Genomic DNA, 18,046 nt, shown 5'->3' on the forward strand with positions numbered 1-18,046 from the left:
AACTAAATTAAACAAGAACTCTAACTAAACCTCTAAGCTAAGACTCCAAGCTAAAATTCTAAACCCTTAACTATAACTAAACTAAACTTCAACTCTAAGTAAAACTCTAACCTAAGACTCTAAGATAGAACTCCATACTCTTAACTAAACTATACTAGATTTTCAACAAAAACTCTAAGCTAAAACGCTAAGATAAAACTCTAAACTCTTAACTAAAACTAAACTAAACTAGAACTCTAAGTAAATCTCTGAGCTAAGACTCTAAGCTAAAAACTCTAAATTCTTAACTAAGAATAAACTAAACTTAACATAAACTCTAAGCTAAGACTCTAAGCTAAAAACTCTAAATTCTTAACTAAAACTAAACTAAACTAGAACTATAACAAAAAACTCTAAGCTAAGACTCTAAACTAAAATTCTAAACTCTTAACTAAAACTAAACTAAACTAGAACTCCAACTAAAACTCTAAGCTATGACTCTAAGTTAAAACATCAAACTCTTAACTAAAAATAAACTAGAACTCTAACAAAACTAAGATAAGACTCTAAGATAAAAACAACTCTAAACTCTTAACTAAAACTAAATTAAACTAAAAATATAAGCTAAGTCTAGAATGTAAGAATCCAAACGATTAACTATATCTAAAGTAAACGAGAACTCTAATAAAAACTCTAAGCTAAGACTCTAAGGTAAAACTCTAAACACTTAAATATTTCTAAACTAAACTTCAACTCTAATAGAAACTCTAAACTGAGACTCTAAAATAAAACTATAAACTATTAAATAAACTAAACTAGAACTTCAACAAAAAAAAACTCTAAGCTATGACTCTAAGCTAACAACTTTAAACTCTTAACTAAAACTATAATAAACTAGAACTATAACAAAAAATCCAATCTAAGACTCTAAGCTTAAATTCTAAACTCTTAACTGAAACTAAACTAGAACTCTAACTAAAACTCTAAGCTAAGACTCTAAGGTAAATCACCAAACTCATAACTAAAATTAAACTAAATTAGAACTCTAACTGAAACTCAAAGTTAAAACATCAAACTCTTAACTAAAATTAAACTAAACTAGAACTCTAACAAAAACTCTAAGCTAAGACTCTAAGTTAAAACTCTAAACTCTTAACTAAAACTAAAAACTAAACTAGAACTCTAAAAAAAACTTTAAGCTAATACTCAGCTAAAACTCGAAACTCTTAACTAAAACTTAACAAAACTATAACTTTAACAAAAACTCTATGCTATGACTCTAAGCTAAAACTCTAAATTCTTAACTGTAACTAAACTAAACTTTAACTGTAACTAAAACTCTAAGCTATGACTCTATGGTAAAACTCTAAACTCTTAACTAAAACTAAATTAAACTAGAACTCTAAATAAAACTAAGCTAAGACTCTAAGCTAAAAACTCTAAACTCTTAGCTAAAACTAAACTAGAACTCTAATTAAAACTCTAAGTCTAAGTTAAAACTCTAAACTAAAACTAAACTAAACTAGAACTTCAATAAAAACTCTAAACTCAGACTCTAAACCAAAAACACTAAACACTAAACTTTTAACTAAAACTAAACTAAACTAGAACTCTAACAAAAACTCTAAGCTGAAACTCTAAGCTAAAACTCTAAACTCTTAAGTAAAAGTAGAACTCTAAAAAAAACTATAAGCTAAGACTATATGATAAAACACTAAACTCTTAACTAAAACTAAACTAAACTATAACTCGAACATAATCTCTAAGCTAAGACTCAAAGCTAAAACCCTAAACTCTTAACTAAAACTAAACTAAACTAGAACTCTAACAAAAACTCTAAGCTATGACTCTAAGCTAAAACTCTAAACTCATAAATATAACTTAACTAAACCATAACTTTAACTGAAACTCTAAGCTATGACTCTAAGCTAGACTCTAAATTCTCATTTATAACTAAACTAAACTTCAACTCTAACAAAAACTCTAAGCTAAGACTGTAAGCTAAAACTCTAAAGTCTTAACTAAAACTAAATGAAACTAGAACTCTGATAAAAACTTTAACTAAAACTCTAAGCTAAGACTATAAACTCTTAACTATTAATAAACTAAACTTCAACTCTAACTAAAACTCTAAGATAAGACTCTAGGCTAAAACTCTAAACTCTTAACTAAAACTAAACTAAACTAGAACTTCAACAAAAACTCTAAGCTAAAACTATAAGCCAAAACACCAAACTCTTAACTGAAACTAAACTAAACTAAAACTATAACAAAAACTCTAAGCTAAGACTCTAAGCTAAAACTCTAAACTCTTAACTGTAACTAAAATAAACTAGAACTCTAACAAAAACTCTAAGCTAAGACTCTAAGGTAAAACTCTAAACTCTTAACTAAAACTAAACTAAACTAGAACTCTAAATAAAACTAAGCTAAGACTCTAAGCTAAAAACTCTAAACTCTTAACTAAACTAAACTAGAACTCTAATTGAAACTCTAAGTATTATCTATAACTCTTAACTCAAGCTAAACTAAAATAGAACTTCAACAAAAACTCCAAGCGATGACAACTTTGTAAAAACACTAAACTAATACTTAAAACTAAACTAAAATAGAAGTTTAACAAAAACTTTAACACAATATTCCAGTCTAAAATTCTAAACTCTTAAGTAAACTGGTAATCTCACAAAAACTCTAAGACGCGACTATAAGCTAAAACACTAAACTCTTAACTAAAACTAACATAAACTAGAACTATAACAAAAAATCTAAGGTAAGACTCAAAGTTAAAACACCAAACTTTTAAATACAACTAAAATAAACAATAACTATAATCTAAACTCTAAGCTATGACTATAGTATATATATCAAAACTCTTATATACAAAATAAATAAGAAATAACTTTAAATGCAACTCTAAGCTCTGAATAAACGATAGACTAACTTCTTAACTAAAACTAAACAGATTTAAACATAATAAAAATCCTCTCAGATAATATCGTATTCTAAAAATCTAAAGTATTAGATAAAAGAACATGAAAATGGAAATCTTACAAAATATCTAAGATAACACTCTAAGCTAAAACTTTAAACTCTTAACTATTACTGAACTAAACTTCAACTCTAACTAAAACTCTAAGCTAAGACTCTAAGCTAAAACTCTAAACTCTTAACTAAAACTAAAATAAACTATAACTCTAACAAAAACTCTAAGCTAAGACTCTAATCTAAAACACCAAACTCTTAACTAAAACTAAACTAAACTAAAACTCTAACAAAAACTCTAAGCTAAGACTCTAAGCTAAAAGTCTAAAATCTTAACTATAACTAAACTAAACTAGAACTCTTAACTAAAACTCTAAGCTAAGACTCTAAGCTAAAAAACCCCAAACTCTTAACTAAACTAAACTAGAACTTCAACAAAAACTCTAAGCTATGACACGGTAAACCACGACAAATGGGCTTAGAAGGGACATTAAGAAAAGAAGATGCTCTGAAATGCCTTTTGAAAGGTATTTCTTGGTGTTGAGATATCCGAAAAGCTGTAAAGTAAAGTTGTGGGTGAAAAGGATGGATGCTTCAACTTGTAAAATGGGTTTAGGAAACTAAACTAGAACTTCAACAAAACTCTAAGCTAAGACTCTAAGCTAAAAACTAAACTCTTAACTAAAACTAAACTAAACTAGAACTCTAACAAAAACTCTAAGCTAAAACTCTAAACTCTTAACTAAAACTAAAGTAAACTTCAACTCTAACTAAAACTCTAAACTCTTAACTAAAACTAAACTAAACTAGAACTTCAACAAAAACTCTAAGCTATGACGAGGAAGACCACGACAAATGGGTTAAGAAGGGACATTAAGAAAAGAAGTTGCTCTGAAATGCCTTTTGAATGGTATTTCTTGGTGTTGAGATATCCAAAAAGCTGTAAAGTAAAGTTGTGAGTGAAAAGGATGGATGCTTCAACTTGTAAAATTGGTTTAGGAGGGACTTTAAGCAAAGAACTTGCTCTGAAATGCCTTTTGAAAGGTATTACTTGGTGTTGAGATATACAAAAAGCTGTAAAGTAAAGTTGTGGGTGAAAAAGATGTGTAATTCAAGTTGGAAAATGGGTTTAGAAGTGACATTAAGAAAAGAAGTTGCTCTGAAATGCGTTTTGAAAGGTATTTCTTGGTGTTGAGATATCTTATAGCAAAATATTATTTTCTCCTTACGGTTAATTACTACGACCTGTTCACCATATCTCTTTGATTAGCCTACTAGTTGTGGGTGAAAAAGATAAGTACTTCAACTTGTAAAATAGGTTTAGGAGGGACATTAAGAAAGTAACTTGCTCTGAAATGATCTTTGACAAATATTTCTTGGTGTTGAGGTATCCAAATAGCTGTAAAGTAGAGTTGTGGGGGAAAAAGTTAACTGCTTCAAGTATGGAAATTTTTTTAGGGGGGTACTAAATAATGTAAAGATAAATGAAATTTACTATTAAATGAATTACTTTCTGATATTGAAACAAAAAAGATCTACATTCAATTTTGTTGTAAAAAATATATGTACTTCAACTTGTAAAATGGGTGTAGGAGGGACATTAAGAAAGTAACTAGCTCTGAAATGGTATTTGAAAAGTATTTATTTGTGTTTATGTATACAAAAATCTGTAAAGTCTAGTTGTGTTTGAAAAATATAATTACTTCAAGTTTGAAAATTGGTTTAGGAGGGACATTAAGAAATAAAGATGCTCTGAAATGGCCTTTGAAAAGTATTTCTTGGTAATGAGGTATCCAAAATGCTGTAAAGTATAGTTGTGGGTGAAAAAGATAAGTACTTCAAATTGGAAAATGGGTTTAGGAGCGACATTAAGAAAGTAACTTGCTCTGAAATGGTCTTTGAAAAGTATTTCTTGGTGTTGAGGTATTGAGCCGTGATGAAAAACTCGACATTAGTTTTTCATCACGACTCGTATATATATATATATATATATATATATATATATATATATATATATATATATATATATATATATATATATATATATACATATATATATATTCAAGAATAAGTCTAGCTATTATAGAGAAGTGCTGCCTATGATATCACTTATATGTCCTTTCAATACATATGTTGTTGTTTGGGGTTTGACGCTTTCGACTAATTGGTCATATGCGTTCGTATCACTCGATTATTCTGTGCCTTCTGTAATCACTAGCTTGCTTGGGTGTCACTTCATTCAATATTCATTGAGCAAGATCAAGTATCACTTATTTTTGTGCTTTTTCAATATTGTAAAAAAATTAAAACCGCAAGCTCTAGAAATTTTCCGGATTGTAGTGTCTTTATAATAGAAAACCACAAAATTTAGTCTGCAAAGCCAAAGAAATTTTGTCTACTTCATAATTTAAAGTTTTAAATGTTCTACTTTTCTCAACTGGTAAGTGAAATTTGTACCATTAAAGCGGACATATCCATATCTGAAAATCCGGAAAACAAATTTCTTAAGATTTATGTTAATTAAATTAAAAAAAAAACAATTTTTCTTAACAAAGTAAAGAGCGAAGCTATGACTTGAGCAGAGTAAAAAGAATAACAGGAATTATAATGGACAATAAACTTAAAGTTAAAAGAGCAGATATTAGACTTGATAAGAAATGAAATCAATATAGAACATATAATTTACCAAAAATAAAACTGATATTCAACTTTAACCCAAATCGAACAGAAATTAATAGGTATATGGACTAGGAAATCGTCCCACTTGTATACCAATTATAGTTGAAAAAAAAACCTATATTAAAGTTAGAAGAAACAGGATCACAAACTCAGAGAACAGTAGCCAATTACTTACTGAGAGAAAACAAAAACAGTACAAATATAGAGAAAATAGATAGATTGACTGATAAGAGTTATTTATAAAAAAAAAACAAAAAACAACAACTCAAACACCAATACAGCATAACATATTTCATTTCTCTACACATTATTCTAAAATCAAAAAGGTGATCTTCATACGCTTATACAATCCACAGGTCACAACCAGATTATACAGAAAAAAAAGAAGGAAAAACAGAAACGAAAAGCAATCAAATGAAAAACTATTGCCCACCATTCAAAACAAAAAAGTAAGCCACGAGAAGGGCTGTGCATAAGGCAAAAAAAATAATTACTTTCTCACAGTCACAGAAAGAAGAGCAAAAAGGAGAATAAAAGAAAATATAAGTAAATAAAAACTATAAAGTAAAGTTTATTCATAATTGTAAAGAGTTAAATATTCACCAATAAATACAGATTTGAAATACAATACTCTTAATCCCCCTCGAAAGGCTCCAAGACCAGGGATATAAGGGGGATAAGAAAAGAGAACAGTAGCCAAATAACGTAAGATTAAAAAGAGAACATACCTGATGCCTGGGAGTCAAAACGCTGAGATGACAAACATACACCATGAAATAAACATTCAGGGGATATCAACTCCTCAGAGGAAAAAAGAAGAAAGAAAAAAATTAAATAAATAAACAAAAACAAAATGCTATTCTGTTTGATTCCTAACTAATTGGTCCTTAAGAATCCTTTTAAAAGTCCCAAACGAATGGCATCTCTGTACGGAAGAAGGTAGGAATTCCACACCTGTTGACAAGCAATAATGGATTGAAATTTGACCGCATAGTAGGGGTAGGAGGAATGCAGATATTATGTGAAGAACGAAGGCTATATCGAGCTGAATTAGAAATAAACACAAGAGTATTTTGAAGAAATTTTGAAAGGTTGCCATGAAGATGATGAAAGACAAAAGAAGCACAAGAAAGAATGTAAATAGACGATAGATTTAAGAGCGGTTTGGTTGAGGAACGGTTGATAACCATAACCAGACGCCGTGCTTTATTATGCATGACAGAAAGTGACCGCAGTGTAGAAGGAAAGAAGACATCCATACAATGAAGCAATACGAAACATATGACTGGACAAGGCAGAAAAAAAGAAGCCTCAGAATAGACCCAGGAAATGTGTGTCCGAGTTTTCGAAGAATACCCGAATTCCGTGAGACCTTAACCCTAACCATTGCTAGATGGTTTCTAAAAGAAAGGCTCTCATCAAGCAGGATACCAAGAAACCGGACCAACCGATTCTCAATTCCACACAAGGAGTGTTGTGACACCTGAAGGTGTGTAAGCTGAGGGAAAGCTATACCAATTCGAGAAAAAATAAGAAAATGTGACATGCCAACATTCAAGGCTAAGTAATTCACGCCAAACCATGAAAAAACTCTCTCGAATATTGCCGAAAGGTTAGACTTGATATCACATTCCGTCTTCCCAAGGGTCCCAAGAGTGGCTTCATCTGCAAAAGCAACGAGAAAATCTTCATTACAAGTAGTATTGGAACACGAACGAACATCAGGATGACATAGCTTGCAGCATGCTAATGCTTGGTATTTTTTAACTGCCGAAATCACATCATTAATATAAATCAGAAATAAAACCTGGCCACGAACACATCCCTGAGGGACGCCATAATCTACTTCAGAAGGGCTTCGGAGAAGCGGATCAACTGAAATAATCCTACCACCTGGAAATGTATCAGTAAACACAAGGACACCCAGACGCTTATTCTAAACACGTTGAGCCCTGAACAAAAAACCCAGTTACAGCTCCGTTACAAAGAAGAGGATAAGGCGGTTAAAAGAACTGCAAGGAAAGACAACAGAAACGTTATCGAGGAAAAATCAGCACTTGCAGAAGAAGCTGCTAAGAAAGGAGACTCGAAAATGGTGTATTGACTAACGAATGAGATAGTCAGAAAGAAAACAAACCGAACATCCCTTGTAAAAGGTGAAAATGAGGACATAATCTCGGATCTCCAGAAAGCTGACGAAATATGGGCCTCGCATTTCGAGAAAGTCTTAAATTGACTCGGACCTGACGATCCAGAAGTAGTACCTGACAAACCAATTTTAAAAATTGACTTAAGTGCTGACCCTCCAAGCACTGAATAAGTAACGACAGCTGTGAAAAAGCTGAAAAATGGACGGGCACCTGGAGTAGAATGTATTACGGCAGAGATCCTGAAGGCATCCCTTCGTGCCTGCATAACTGTTTGGACTGCTCTCCTAGTGGCCAACTGAAATAGTGAAAAAGTTCCAAAAGACTGGACCAAATGTATACTAGTAAAACTTTTCAAGAAAGGCGATGCGCTAGTCTGTGACAACTGGAGGGGCATCAACCTAACGTCTGTGCCTAGCAAAATACTAGCCACAGTCATACTAGAACGCCTAAAAGCAGCCCTAGATTCACACCTCAGAGAAGAACAACACTGGTTCCGACCTGGTAGGTCTTGTTCTGATTTTATTTTCATTCTTAGGCTGATGATGGAAGAGTCAAGAGAATGGAACAAAAAGATGTACCTGCTCTTCATTGATTTTGAAAAGGCGTTCGATTCTATCGACCGAGATACTTTATGGAAGATACCAAATTATTACGGAGTATCTGATAAAATAGTCAAAATGATAATGGCACTTTATGAAGATAGTGAATGCTGCGTTCGCAGAGAAAATGGGGACACGCGTTTCTTCAAGATAATGTCTGGAGTCAAACAAGGTTGTGTCCTATACCCGGTCCTGTTTGTCATTGTAATGGACTATATTCTACGGCTGTCTTCAGGCTGTGGAGTGAAGATTAGCGGCCAGCAGATCTCGGATCTGGACTTCGCAGATGACGTTGTTCTTCTCAAAGAAGCAAAACAGCGACTGCAGCTGCTACTCGACGCCATAGATGAAAAGGCCGAGAAAGTGGGACTTGCGGTGAATGTCAGTAAGACAAAGAACATGGCCACATCTGACTCCCCGCTGTAAATAAAATGCAAAGGTAAAGCAATTGACCAGGTCAAAGAATTTAAGTATCTTGGGAGCTGGATATAATATGATGGTGAAATAGCTAATGAAATTAAGAGGAGAATTGGACAGGCGACATCGGCATTTAATAAATTGAAACCAGTTTGGCCCAGTAGTAAATACTCTCTGAGCTTAAAGCTCAGACTCCTAAATAGCAATGTGATGTCCATCCTCCTCTATGCTAGCGAATGCTGGAAATTAAACGTCCAACTGGAGAAACGTGTCCTAGCTTTTGAGAACATGTGCCTTAGAAGGATCCTGAACATATCGTGGTAGGAAAAGGTCACTAACACAGAAGTCCGTCGGCGAACCTGTCAGCCATTAGTTACTGACCTCTTGATGCGTAGGAGATGGACATTTCTTGGTCACGTCTTTCGTATGCCAGAGGATCGACTCCCAAAAACAATATATAAGCGGCGCCCCGAGGGAGGTGGAAAAGAGGTCGACAAAGACACGCACTACAACGGCAGTACGACCGGGGCCTGAGAAGTTCGAAGCTGTCTCTTTAACCACAGTGGAAGGATGTCACGGCTGCAGCTCAGTTCCAAGATGTCTGGCAAGGCTTCGTAGACCCCCTATGAGCCATTCCTGGCTCTGGAGGATTTAAGGTAAGGTAAGGTACCAGAAAGATATGATTCAAACCAAAAGCAAGCATTTGATCTTATATCAATATGCGATAGTTTCCAAAGAAGAATCCGATGGGTCAAAGAATCAAAAGCCTTACGAACATCCAAAAATAAAGTTACCAGAATCTAGTCAAAATGTTAGTCCACGACGAAAATCAATCAGGGCAATCCACTCTGATTTCCAACATCTGACGTTTTCTGAATAAATTAATAGTTTTCTGATTAAATCAAAGAAGAACGTCAATGCTGAAACTCAGTATGATCAAAAGGTAAATGTTTCCTACAAGTATTCAAACCATCAATTATAATCAGGGCAATCTATTCTGCCTCTCTAAGTCAAATATTTATATCAAACATTGAATCTCAGTAAATACCATTTATAACCAGCTGCTCTGCTACCCGAAATCTAATATATCTCTGATTAAATGTTAGCTCGACTGAATCAAACGAAAGAACAAATTCAATATAAAAATTCCAGAAGATGAATATCTCCTATATATCAAAACTACCAATATTGGCCACGACAAGCTATTCCCCTTTTGTAAGTCTGAATTGACTTTCCAAAAATATAAGACCACAACGAAAAACATTCTGGGAAAGTTACTCTGCTTCTCAGTATCTAGTATTTTGTTTACAAAATATTAGCTAACTGATAGAATCAAAGAACAAATTCGATGCTGAAATTCTGACTCACTTAAAGACGAATATCTTCTACAAATGTCGTAATCACGAACTATATTCAACTGATTGAGCTAAAGAACAAATTCGTTTCCTAAAAATATGACTGTCATAAGGATAAACTTATCCTAAATATTCATATCGCCATTAACTATCGCTAATTTGGTGAAGCCTCTTACTGGCAAATTATTCAGATCTATTAGGAGAGCTACTCTGCTTTGGAAAATCTTATATTTCCCAGTCCAATATTGCAATTTAACTATTCACTATTTTGATATCACTTACTTTTGAATACTTAAGACAATCAACTGATTTCTAGCACAAAAATCTACGTGCCTTTTAATTTAACTAAGGACTTCTTCAATTCCCCCCAAAATTCGAGGTTTGCCATCCATTGTCGTTAGCTAGGCTGATAATTTTAATGTAGCACAAAATTATTATTTTCTTTTGTTTTAATTGCTTGTTCTAATCTTCTTCCGTCAGGAAAGAGTCGTGATATTTATTTTTGTATCCTGCATTCCCCTGAGCTTTCCACAGAAGTATATTTTCTTATCGATAAAATAAAAGTTCAAAATAGGGATAAAATCCTTTTTAATAGGCAGTGTATAGAAAATTCACGAAAAATACCAGATATTTCGGTCACATATACAGAGACCTTCATTTTGTGAATTTTCTATACACTGTCTATTAAAAAGGATTTTATCCCTATTCTGAACTTTTATTTTATCGTCATGGAAAGGCAGTGTGGTCTCCGAAATTATCTATATTTTCTTATGATTGCTGTTCAAAGTTAGAAATAATTTAGCCTTCTCTGTTGACCCAGTTAGCAATAAAGCTTGTACACCTTAAAATTAGATAGTAGTGTTTAAACAATGCCACTATCATAGTAAATTTTTTTCCAAAAATGGTTTTCCCTAAATGTTTTCACGAAAACATTGGACAATTTGTGGCCCAAAGAGAGGATGACAGCTCCTTCTAATTAAAAGAAAATTTATGTTGGTTTCAAGTTTTTTTGATCGATCTTTATTTTCATTTGAAAAAAATTGCTTTTTCATTTGATTGTTGTTATGGGTTCATCAGGACCCCCTCAAAACGAGCGATGATAAATTTTTACAAAAAACGCAAATATTTCAAATTTAATAAATGCAGTATTGTTGTTTACATGAAATAGCTTACCTATGCTCGTTTTTCTCATCTGACTGTAGAGATTAACTTGGTAAAATAGGCTGGGATATTTTAATTAGTTCAGAATTTGAAATCTTGCTTGTAAAGTGGGGATTAAAATCCTGACAAGTTTCAGTCTCAATCTAAATAAAGTTATCAATTCTTATGCAGTACTTTCTTTAACACTTTATGAAATAACAAATAAAGAAAGGAAAAAAAAATATTTACATGCCTTTGAGTAAAGGGACCCCAAAGGGGTAAAAATCTACTTAAGCTACTTTTGGCTATCTTGGAGAGGAGCTATGTTAGGAAAATTACACTTTCAGGGATGGCTCTACAGGCTAAAGTATGCCCTGGGAAGGTATTTTGAAGTACCCTCCTCCACTCTTTCTCCCTCTGAGGGAGAAAGAGTGAAAGTTCAGTGGGTCCTCACCTTTGATGACCTTTAAAAATCTGTGTGTTATTAAAGTTAAACCTTGCAAAATAGATCTTCTGATTAAATGAAATTGATATGGCTTAAAATTCTACTCAAATAATAGGAATTGTATTTTCAGAACTAAAGCCAGAGAAAAAGAAACTGATAACTGAAAATTAGGCCTAAGTTAAAATGTTGCTTAGCCAAAATTTCAAAAGGTATAGAACTGCCATGTAGGCAAGTTTCAGGACACTCAAGAGGGAAGAGTGGAGGTAGACACTTCAAAATACCTTTGTGGGACATACTTTAGCCTGTAGACCCATCCCTGAAAGTTTCATTTTCTTAGCCTTACTGCTTTCCAAGATAGCCAAAAGTAGCTAAATTAGAATTTTATTAATTATATGGCCCACTGAAAAGTTACCATGAAATTTGACTAGCCTATGTTACACTTGAATAGGTCTGTTGATTCAGCAGATACAGTGTCTTCTAAGATGTAGTTCCTAGTTGGTTACTCTACATCTGAGGAAGTGACTCATTTCTCTGGTGGTACAGGGTAATCTTAAAATTTTCTTGGAATTTTTTCTTGTCATATGGCAAAAGGGTTGGCAAGAAGAGCAGGATTAACATTTTAAGATATAATTTTCTGGGATAAAGTCATATCTTCTTGTTTTCATCTATAAGCTAGTGTGCAAGCTTAAGATAGTGCAGACATTCTTCATAAGACATTTACTGCAATACACTGATCATCTTTTTCTTCTGTGTTTAACTCTTTACAGGACCTCTTTAGTTTTCTAAAAAAGAAGATACCAAAGACATTCCAACCTGAAGTCATGGTTTTACCAATGCCTTAAACAGTTTCATGAACATTCAAGCATAACACCTTGAGATGCCCTTTTAACAATGCCAAGGGATTGAAAGGCCAATGATGACACAGTCTTGGTATGGTTGCAAAACTTGAGTTTGTCATCAAAAATGACTCTAAAAAAAATTCTGAGAAACTGCCAAAAGTTGGTTATTACCATAAATCACATTGTACAGCAAAATAAGGAAAACATCCTGTAGAGTCACTGGTGGCTGGTCAGTGACAATGGGGAGCCATTGGTTTGGCAGCATCCCACTCTGTTTTCCATGATTTGGTGGACCAATTCTTATCAATCTCAATCTTGAATGCATTGACAGAGGAAGCAGTGGCAGCTTCATTGGGAAGACTGTTCCAGGGGGCCACTACTCTATTGGAGAAATAGTGGTTATGGAGTCTACTGTGAGCTCTCTTCTGGAGCAGCTTCTTACTATGCCCTCTTGTCCTGAATGATTCATCAAGTTGGAAAGGCTTCTGAGAAGAGGAATCAGCATGCAGTAGCTTGTAAGCCATGATGACACCACCCCTCCATTGTCTGTAGACAAGTGTTGGGAGCTGTAGTTTGTTCAGGCAAGATGGATAGTCAAGGTTAAAAGTTATCTTGAGGATAACACTGTTGTTGTTGATTTTGTTCAAGAAAAAAAAATAATATACTTTATAGTTTATAACTTCAGACATTAGTTCATTTAATAGACCTCAGGATATCCTCCTTGGTGCATAAAACTGGGTCAGATAGCATCTTGAACCTGGTTTTCTATTGAATATTATGTTGTTAGATTTTAATTAGCATATGGCTTTCATCAAAAGCAATAAAAAATACAAATAAGCAATACACTTTGTGATGCTATGTGACCATGGTGCTTACATGTAAAAACCTGCATTAAGAGATTTTGGTATTCTAATAAGACAATCATCTCAGACTCCATGCACAAAAGAGAAGTTGTTGCTAATGCCTCCTAGACTGGTTAAACTATTAAGAGAACCTACTCTAGTGGACAACCAATTGTGATTATATAGCCACTGAAAGACTAAACTCAGCATATTATCACTCTAGTACAAAATAAATATTTTGTATATAGAAAGAGTATAGAGACACACAACAAAACTGGTTAACAGTCTTAGAAGTAAAACTTGCAAGAAAGACTGAAAACTCTATGATTAATTTTCTAATCATATATTTATATATATATGTATATATATATATATATATATATATATTTATATATATATATATATATATATATATATATATATATATATATATATATATATATATATATATATATATATATATATATATATATATATATATATATATATATATATATATATATATATATATATATATATATATATATATATATATATATATATATATATATATATATATATATATATATATATATATATATATATATATATATATATATATATATATATATATATATATATATATATATATATATATATATATATATATATATATATATATATATATATATATATATATATATATATATATATATATATATATATATATATATATATATATATATATATATATATATATATATATATATATATAGTATATATATATATATATATATATATATATATATATATATATATATATATATATATATAACCTGAATATACTCAATGCATATACCATGACTTGTACATATGTAATAAATTTTCTGTTGTTTTGATAAACTTTGAATCAATTTGAAGAAAAGAATATTATATACAAAATTCAGGATACATCTTTGACCATTAGAGGGGGGGGCGGTAAGTATATTTGTGGCAGAAATGAGTGTTATATTTGGACTCAGGATGAAATTCTGATTCTAAAGGCATGCCTGTTTCTCAGCTATCTTAATAATCAGTTAAATAAATTTACCCTCTGATTTGCCAAAATAAAACAGCCAAACAGTACTGACCTTTAATTTATAACAAACTAAAAAACTTTCCCCTTTTTTAGTTCAGTATGCTAGTGCAGGTAGTTTTTTTTGTCACTAATTAAAAAAAACTTTTTTCCACAAAATCAGTTTTTTTTAAAAAAAGTAAAGAACTTCATTAAACCAAAAATAAACAAAATAGAATCAAATAATCTACCAAGCATACAGCTACCACAAATAAAAAAATTTAAATGAATTTACATAAAAAAACATCATCCATTTAATATACATATGCTGGTATTTATTCCTTAAAATCTTAATTGATTTTTGATCTCTTAAAGATATAAAAATGAAAACATTTAAAGTAATTTTTTTCAGTAAAGTACAAATTATGTTCTGGCTTTTAGAAAGCATAGGGGTTTAGAACCCTACTCATATTAATTTTTGCTTGTTTTGAGTTTGACTCTGTTATTTATTTTAATTTCTGTCTGTTTTGGGTTTCATTTATTTATTGATACTGATTTGTGGTAGTTGTATACTTGGTAGATTATTTGATTTTATTTTTGTTCATTTTTGGTTTATAGAGTTCTTTAATTTTTTGTTGAAAAACTTATTTTGTGCAAAAAGTTTTTTGAATTAATTTCTGTTTGCTTTATATTGACATAGTCTTTTTCAGGGAAAAATACTGAAACTCTTCTAAAGTTAAACAACTATCCTTTCCATAAAAACCTTAAATATCCCCTGGTCATAACTTACAACCCTTGCCCCTAATCTCTGGGGTGTGTCTCAACCCCCAAAGCCTTGTTATATGACATTTAGACTATTTTAAATAGAATGGCTATCTCAAAATTTCTGTTAAATGCATTTTGGGACAATATGATGTGTATGTGTGTGTGTGTGGGGGGCGGGGTAGCTGCCCTCTGATCACTTTGACTCTTAAAAAGAGCACTAGAGCATCTGATTACCAATCCAATGACCCCACTCCAAAGTTTATATGACCATGCTTTCTATAAAAACCTTTTATACCCCCAGGGCATAACTTACAACCTTTGCCCTGAGGGCTTGAGGTATTTGTTATCCTTAAAGACATAATTTCTGACCTTTCAAATATGTTGACAAAAATGCCTATGTCAAAATTTTGATTGGAAGTGTTTGGTGAAATGATGGGCATGGGGGGCATTTGCCTCCTGATCACTTTTGACTAATAAAAAAGGCACTAGTCCTCAACTTCTAATCAAATGAGCCCTTTTTGAAGCTTCTATGACAAAACTTTCTGTAAAAACCTTGTATGCCCCAAGGGCATAACATACAACCCTTGTCCTGAGGGCTACGGGGGGGGGGTAGGGTTGTCATCCTCAAAAACATAATTTCCAGACCTTTCAACTATGTTAAACAAAATGGCCACATCAAAATGTTGATTGGACATGCTTGAGGAAATAATGGGGATGAAGGGTGATTTTCCCTTTGATTACTTTTGACTTTAAAGAGCGCAATAGCCCTCTCAATTTCTAATCAAATGAGCCCTGGTTTGAAGTTTTATCACAATGCTTTCTATAGGCTAAAAAAAACTTATATGCCCCAGGGCAAAACTTACAACCGTAGCCCCGAGGGCTGTGAGGGGGGGGGGGTTGTCATTCTCAAAGACATAATTCAGACCCTTCAACTATGTTCAACAAAATGACTATATCAAAATGTTGATTGGAAGTGCTTGGGGAAATGATTGCCGTGGGGGGGGGGGAGCATTTGCCCTCCAATTGCTTTTGACTATTAATAAGAACACTAGCCCTCTCAATTCCCAATTGAATGAGCCCTCATTGAAGTTTCTATGATAGAACTTTCTATAAAAATCTTATATGCCCTCAGGGCATAGCTTACAACCTTTGCCCTGAGGTCTCTGGGGGGTTTGTCATTCTCAAAGAAATAATTTCTGGACCTTTCAACTACATTAAATAAAATGGCTATCTCAAAATTTTGATTGAATGTGTTTCAAGAAATGGTGGGTGTGAGTGGGGGGTTAGTTGCCCTCCAATCACTTTGGGCTATTAAAAAGGGCACTAGCCCTTTCAATTTTCAATCAAATGACCCTTTTTTGAAGTTTCTATGACAACACTTTCTATTAAAAACCTTACATGCCCCCAGGACATAACTTAAAATCCTTTTCCTGAAGATAGTGGGGGGGGGGGGTCCTCAAAGGCCTAATTTCCAGAACTTTCAATTACATCAATAAAAATACCTATCTCAAAATTTTGATTGGATGTGTTTGAAGAAATCGTGGGCATGAGAGGGATGTTAGTTGCCCTCAAATCACTTTCTACTATTAAAAAGGGCACTAGCCCTTTCAGTTTCCAATCAAATGAGCTCTTTTTGAAATTTTTACAACAACCCTTTCTATAAAAAACCTTATATGCCCCCAGGGCATAACTTAAAACCCGTACCCTGAGGGATGTGGGGGGGGGGTTGTTATTCTCAAAGACCTAATTTCCAGAACTTTCAACTATATTGAAAAAAATGGCTATCTCAAAATTTTGATTGGATGTGTTTGGAGAAATGCTGGGCATTAGAGGGGGTTAGTTGCCCTCCAATCACTTTCAACTTTTAAAAAGGGAACTATCCCTTTCAATTTCCATTTGAATGAGCCCTTCTTGAAGTTTTTACAGCAAGGCTATCTATAAAAAACCTTATATGCCCCCAGGGCATAACTTACAACCCTTCCCCTTAGGGGTGTGAGGGGTTTGTCATCCTACAAGACATAATTTCCAGAACTTTCAGCTATGTTGAACAAAATGGCTACCATAACTCAAAATTTTGATTGGATGTATTTGGGGAAATGGTGGGCATAAGAGGGGGGCTGGTTGCCCTCCAATCACTTTCTACTATTAAAAAGGGCATTAGCACTTTCAATTTCCAATCAAATGAGCTCTTTTTGAAATTTTTACAACAACCCTTTCTATAAAAAACCTTATATGCCCCCAGGGCATAACTTAAAACCCGTACCCTGAGGGCTGTGGGGGGGGGTTGTCATCCTCAAAGACCTAATTTCCAGAACTTTTGACTACATTGAACAAAATGGTTATCTCAAAATTTTGATGGGATGTGTTTGGGGAAATGGTGGGCGCATGGGCATAGGCAGCATAAAGACTAGGGGGGGGGCAGTCAATAGTGTGATGGAGGGCCTTTTATCAACTACTTTTCCAACCATCTGCTTTTTCAGCCATATCTAATGTAAATTTGAAGGTCTAGGGGGGCAGATGTCCCCCTGCCTCCCCCTCCCTATGCCCATGGGTGGGCGTGAGAGGGGGGTTAGTTGTCCTCCAATCATTGTTGACTTTTAAAAAGGGAACTAGCCCTCTCAATTTCCAGTTGAATGAGCCCTTCTTGAAGTTTCTACGACCAGACTATCTATAAAAACCTTAAATGGTCCCAGGAAATGACTTACAACCCTTCCCCTTAGGGGGGGGGGTATGTCATCCTCAAAGACATAATTTTCAGAACTTTCAGCTATGTTGATCAAAATGGCTACCATATCTCAAATTTTGATTGGGTGTATTTGGG

General features: G+C 33.1%; 2 protein-coding genes across 3 annotated transcripts in view; both read left to right on the forward strand.

The window, feature by feature from the left end:
- The window catches only part of LOC148945391 (MFS-type transporter SLC18B1-like), a 110,543-nt gene that overhangs the window by 23,248 nt on the left and 69,249 nt on the right, over window positions 1-18,046 (forward strand). Inside the window, exon 1 of one of the 2 annotated variants that reach the window (XM_089098559.1) lies at window positions 11,286-11,374. The exons of the other annotated variant lie outside the window; for it this stretch is intronic. The gene's annotated coding sequence lies outside the window, so the exon portion shown is untranslated. Of the gene's footprint in view, window positions 1-11,285; window positions 11,375-18,046 lie in introns of those variants that run through there. 2 annotated transcript variants of the gene reach the window in all.
- LOC148945392 (uncharacterized) lies at window positions 8,333-8,815 on the forward strand. Its single transcript, XM_089099028.1, has one exon. The coding sequence runs from the start codon at window positions 8,333-8,335 to the stop codon at window positions 8,813-8,815; it is 483 nt and encodes a 160-aa protein (XP_088955154.1).

Source organism: Artemia sp. Qi Xiang Cuo, chromosome 13, assembly GCF_049724085.1.
Source record: "Artemia sp. Qi Xiang Cuo chromosome 13, ASM4972408v1, whole genome shotgun sequence".
NCBI lineage: Eukaryota > Metazoa > Arthropoda > Branchiopoda > Anostraca > Artemiidae > Artemia > Artemia sp. Qi Xiang Cuo.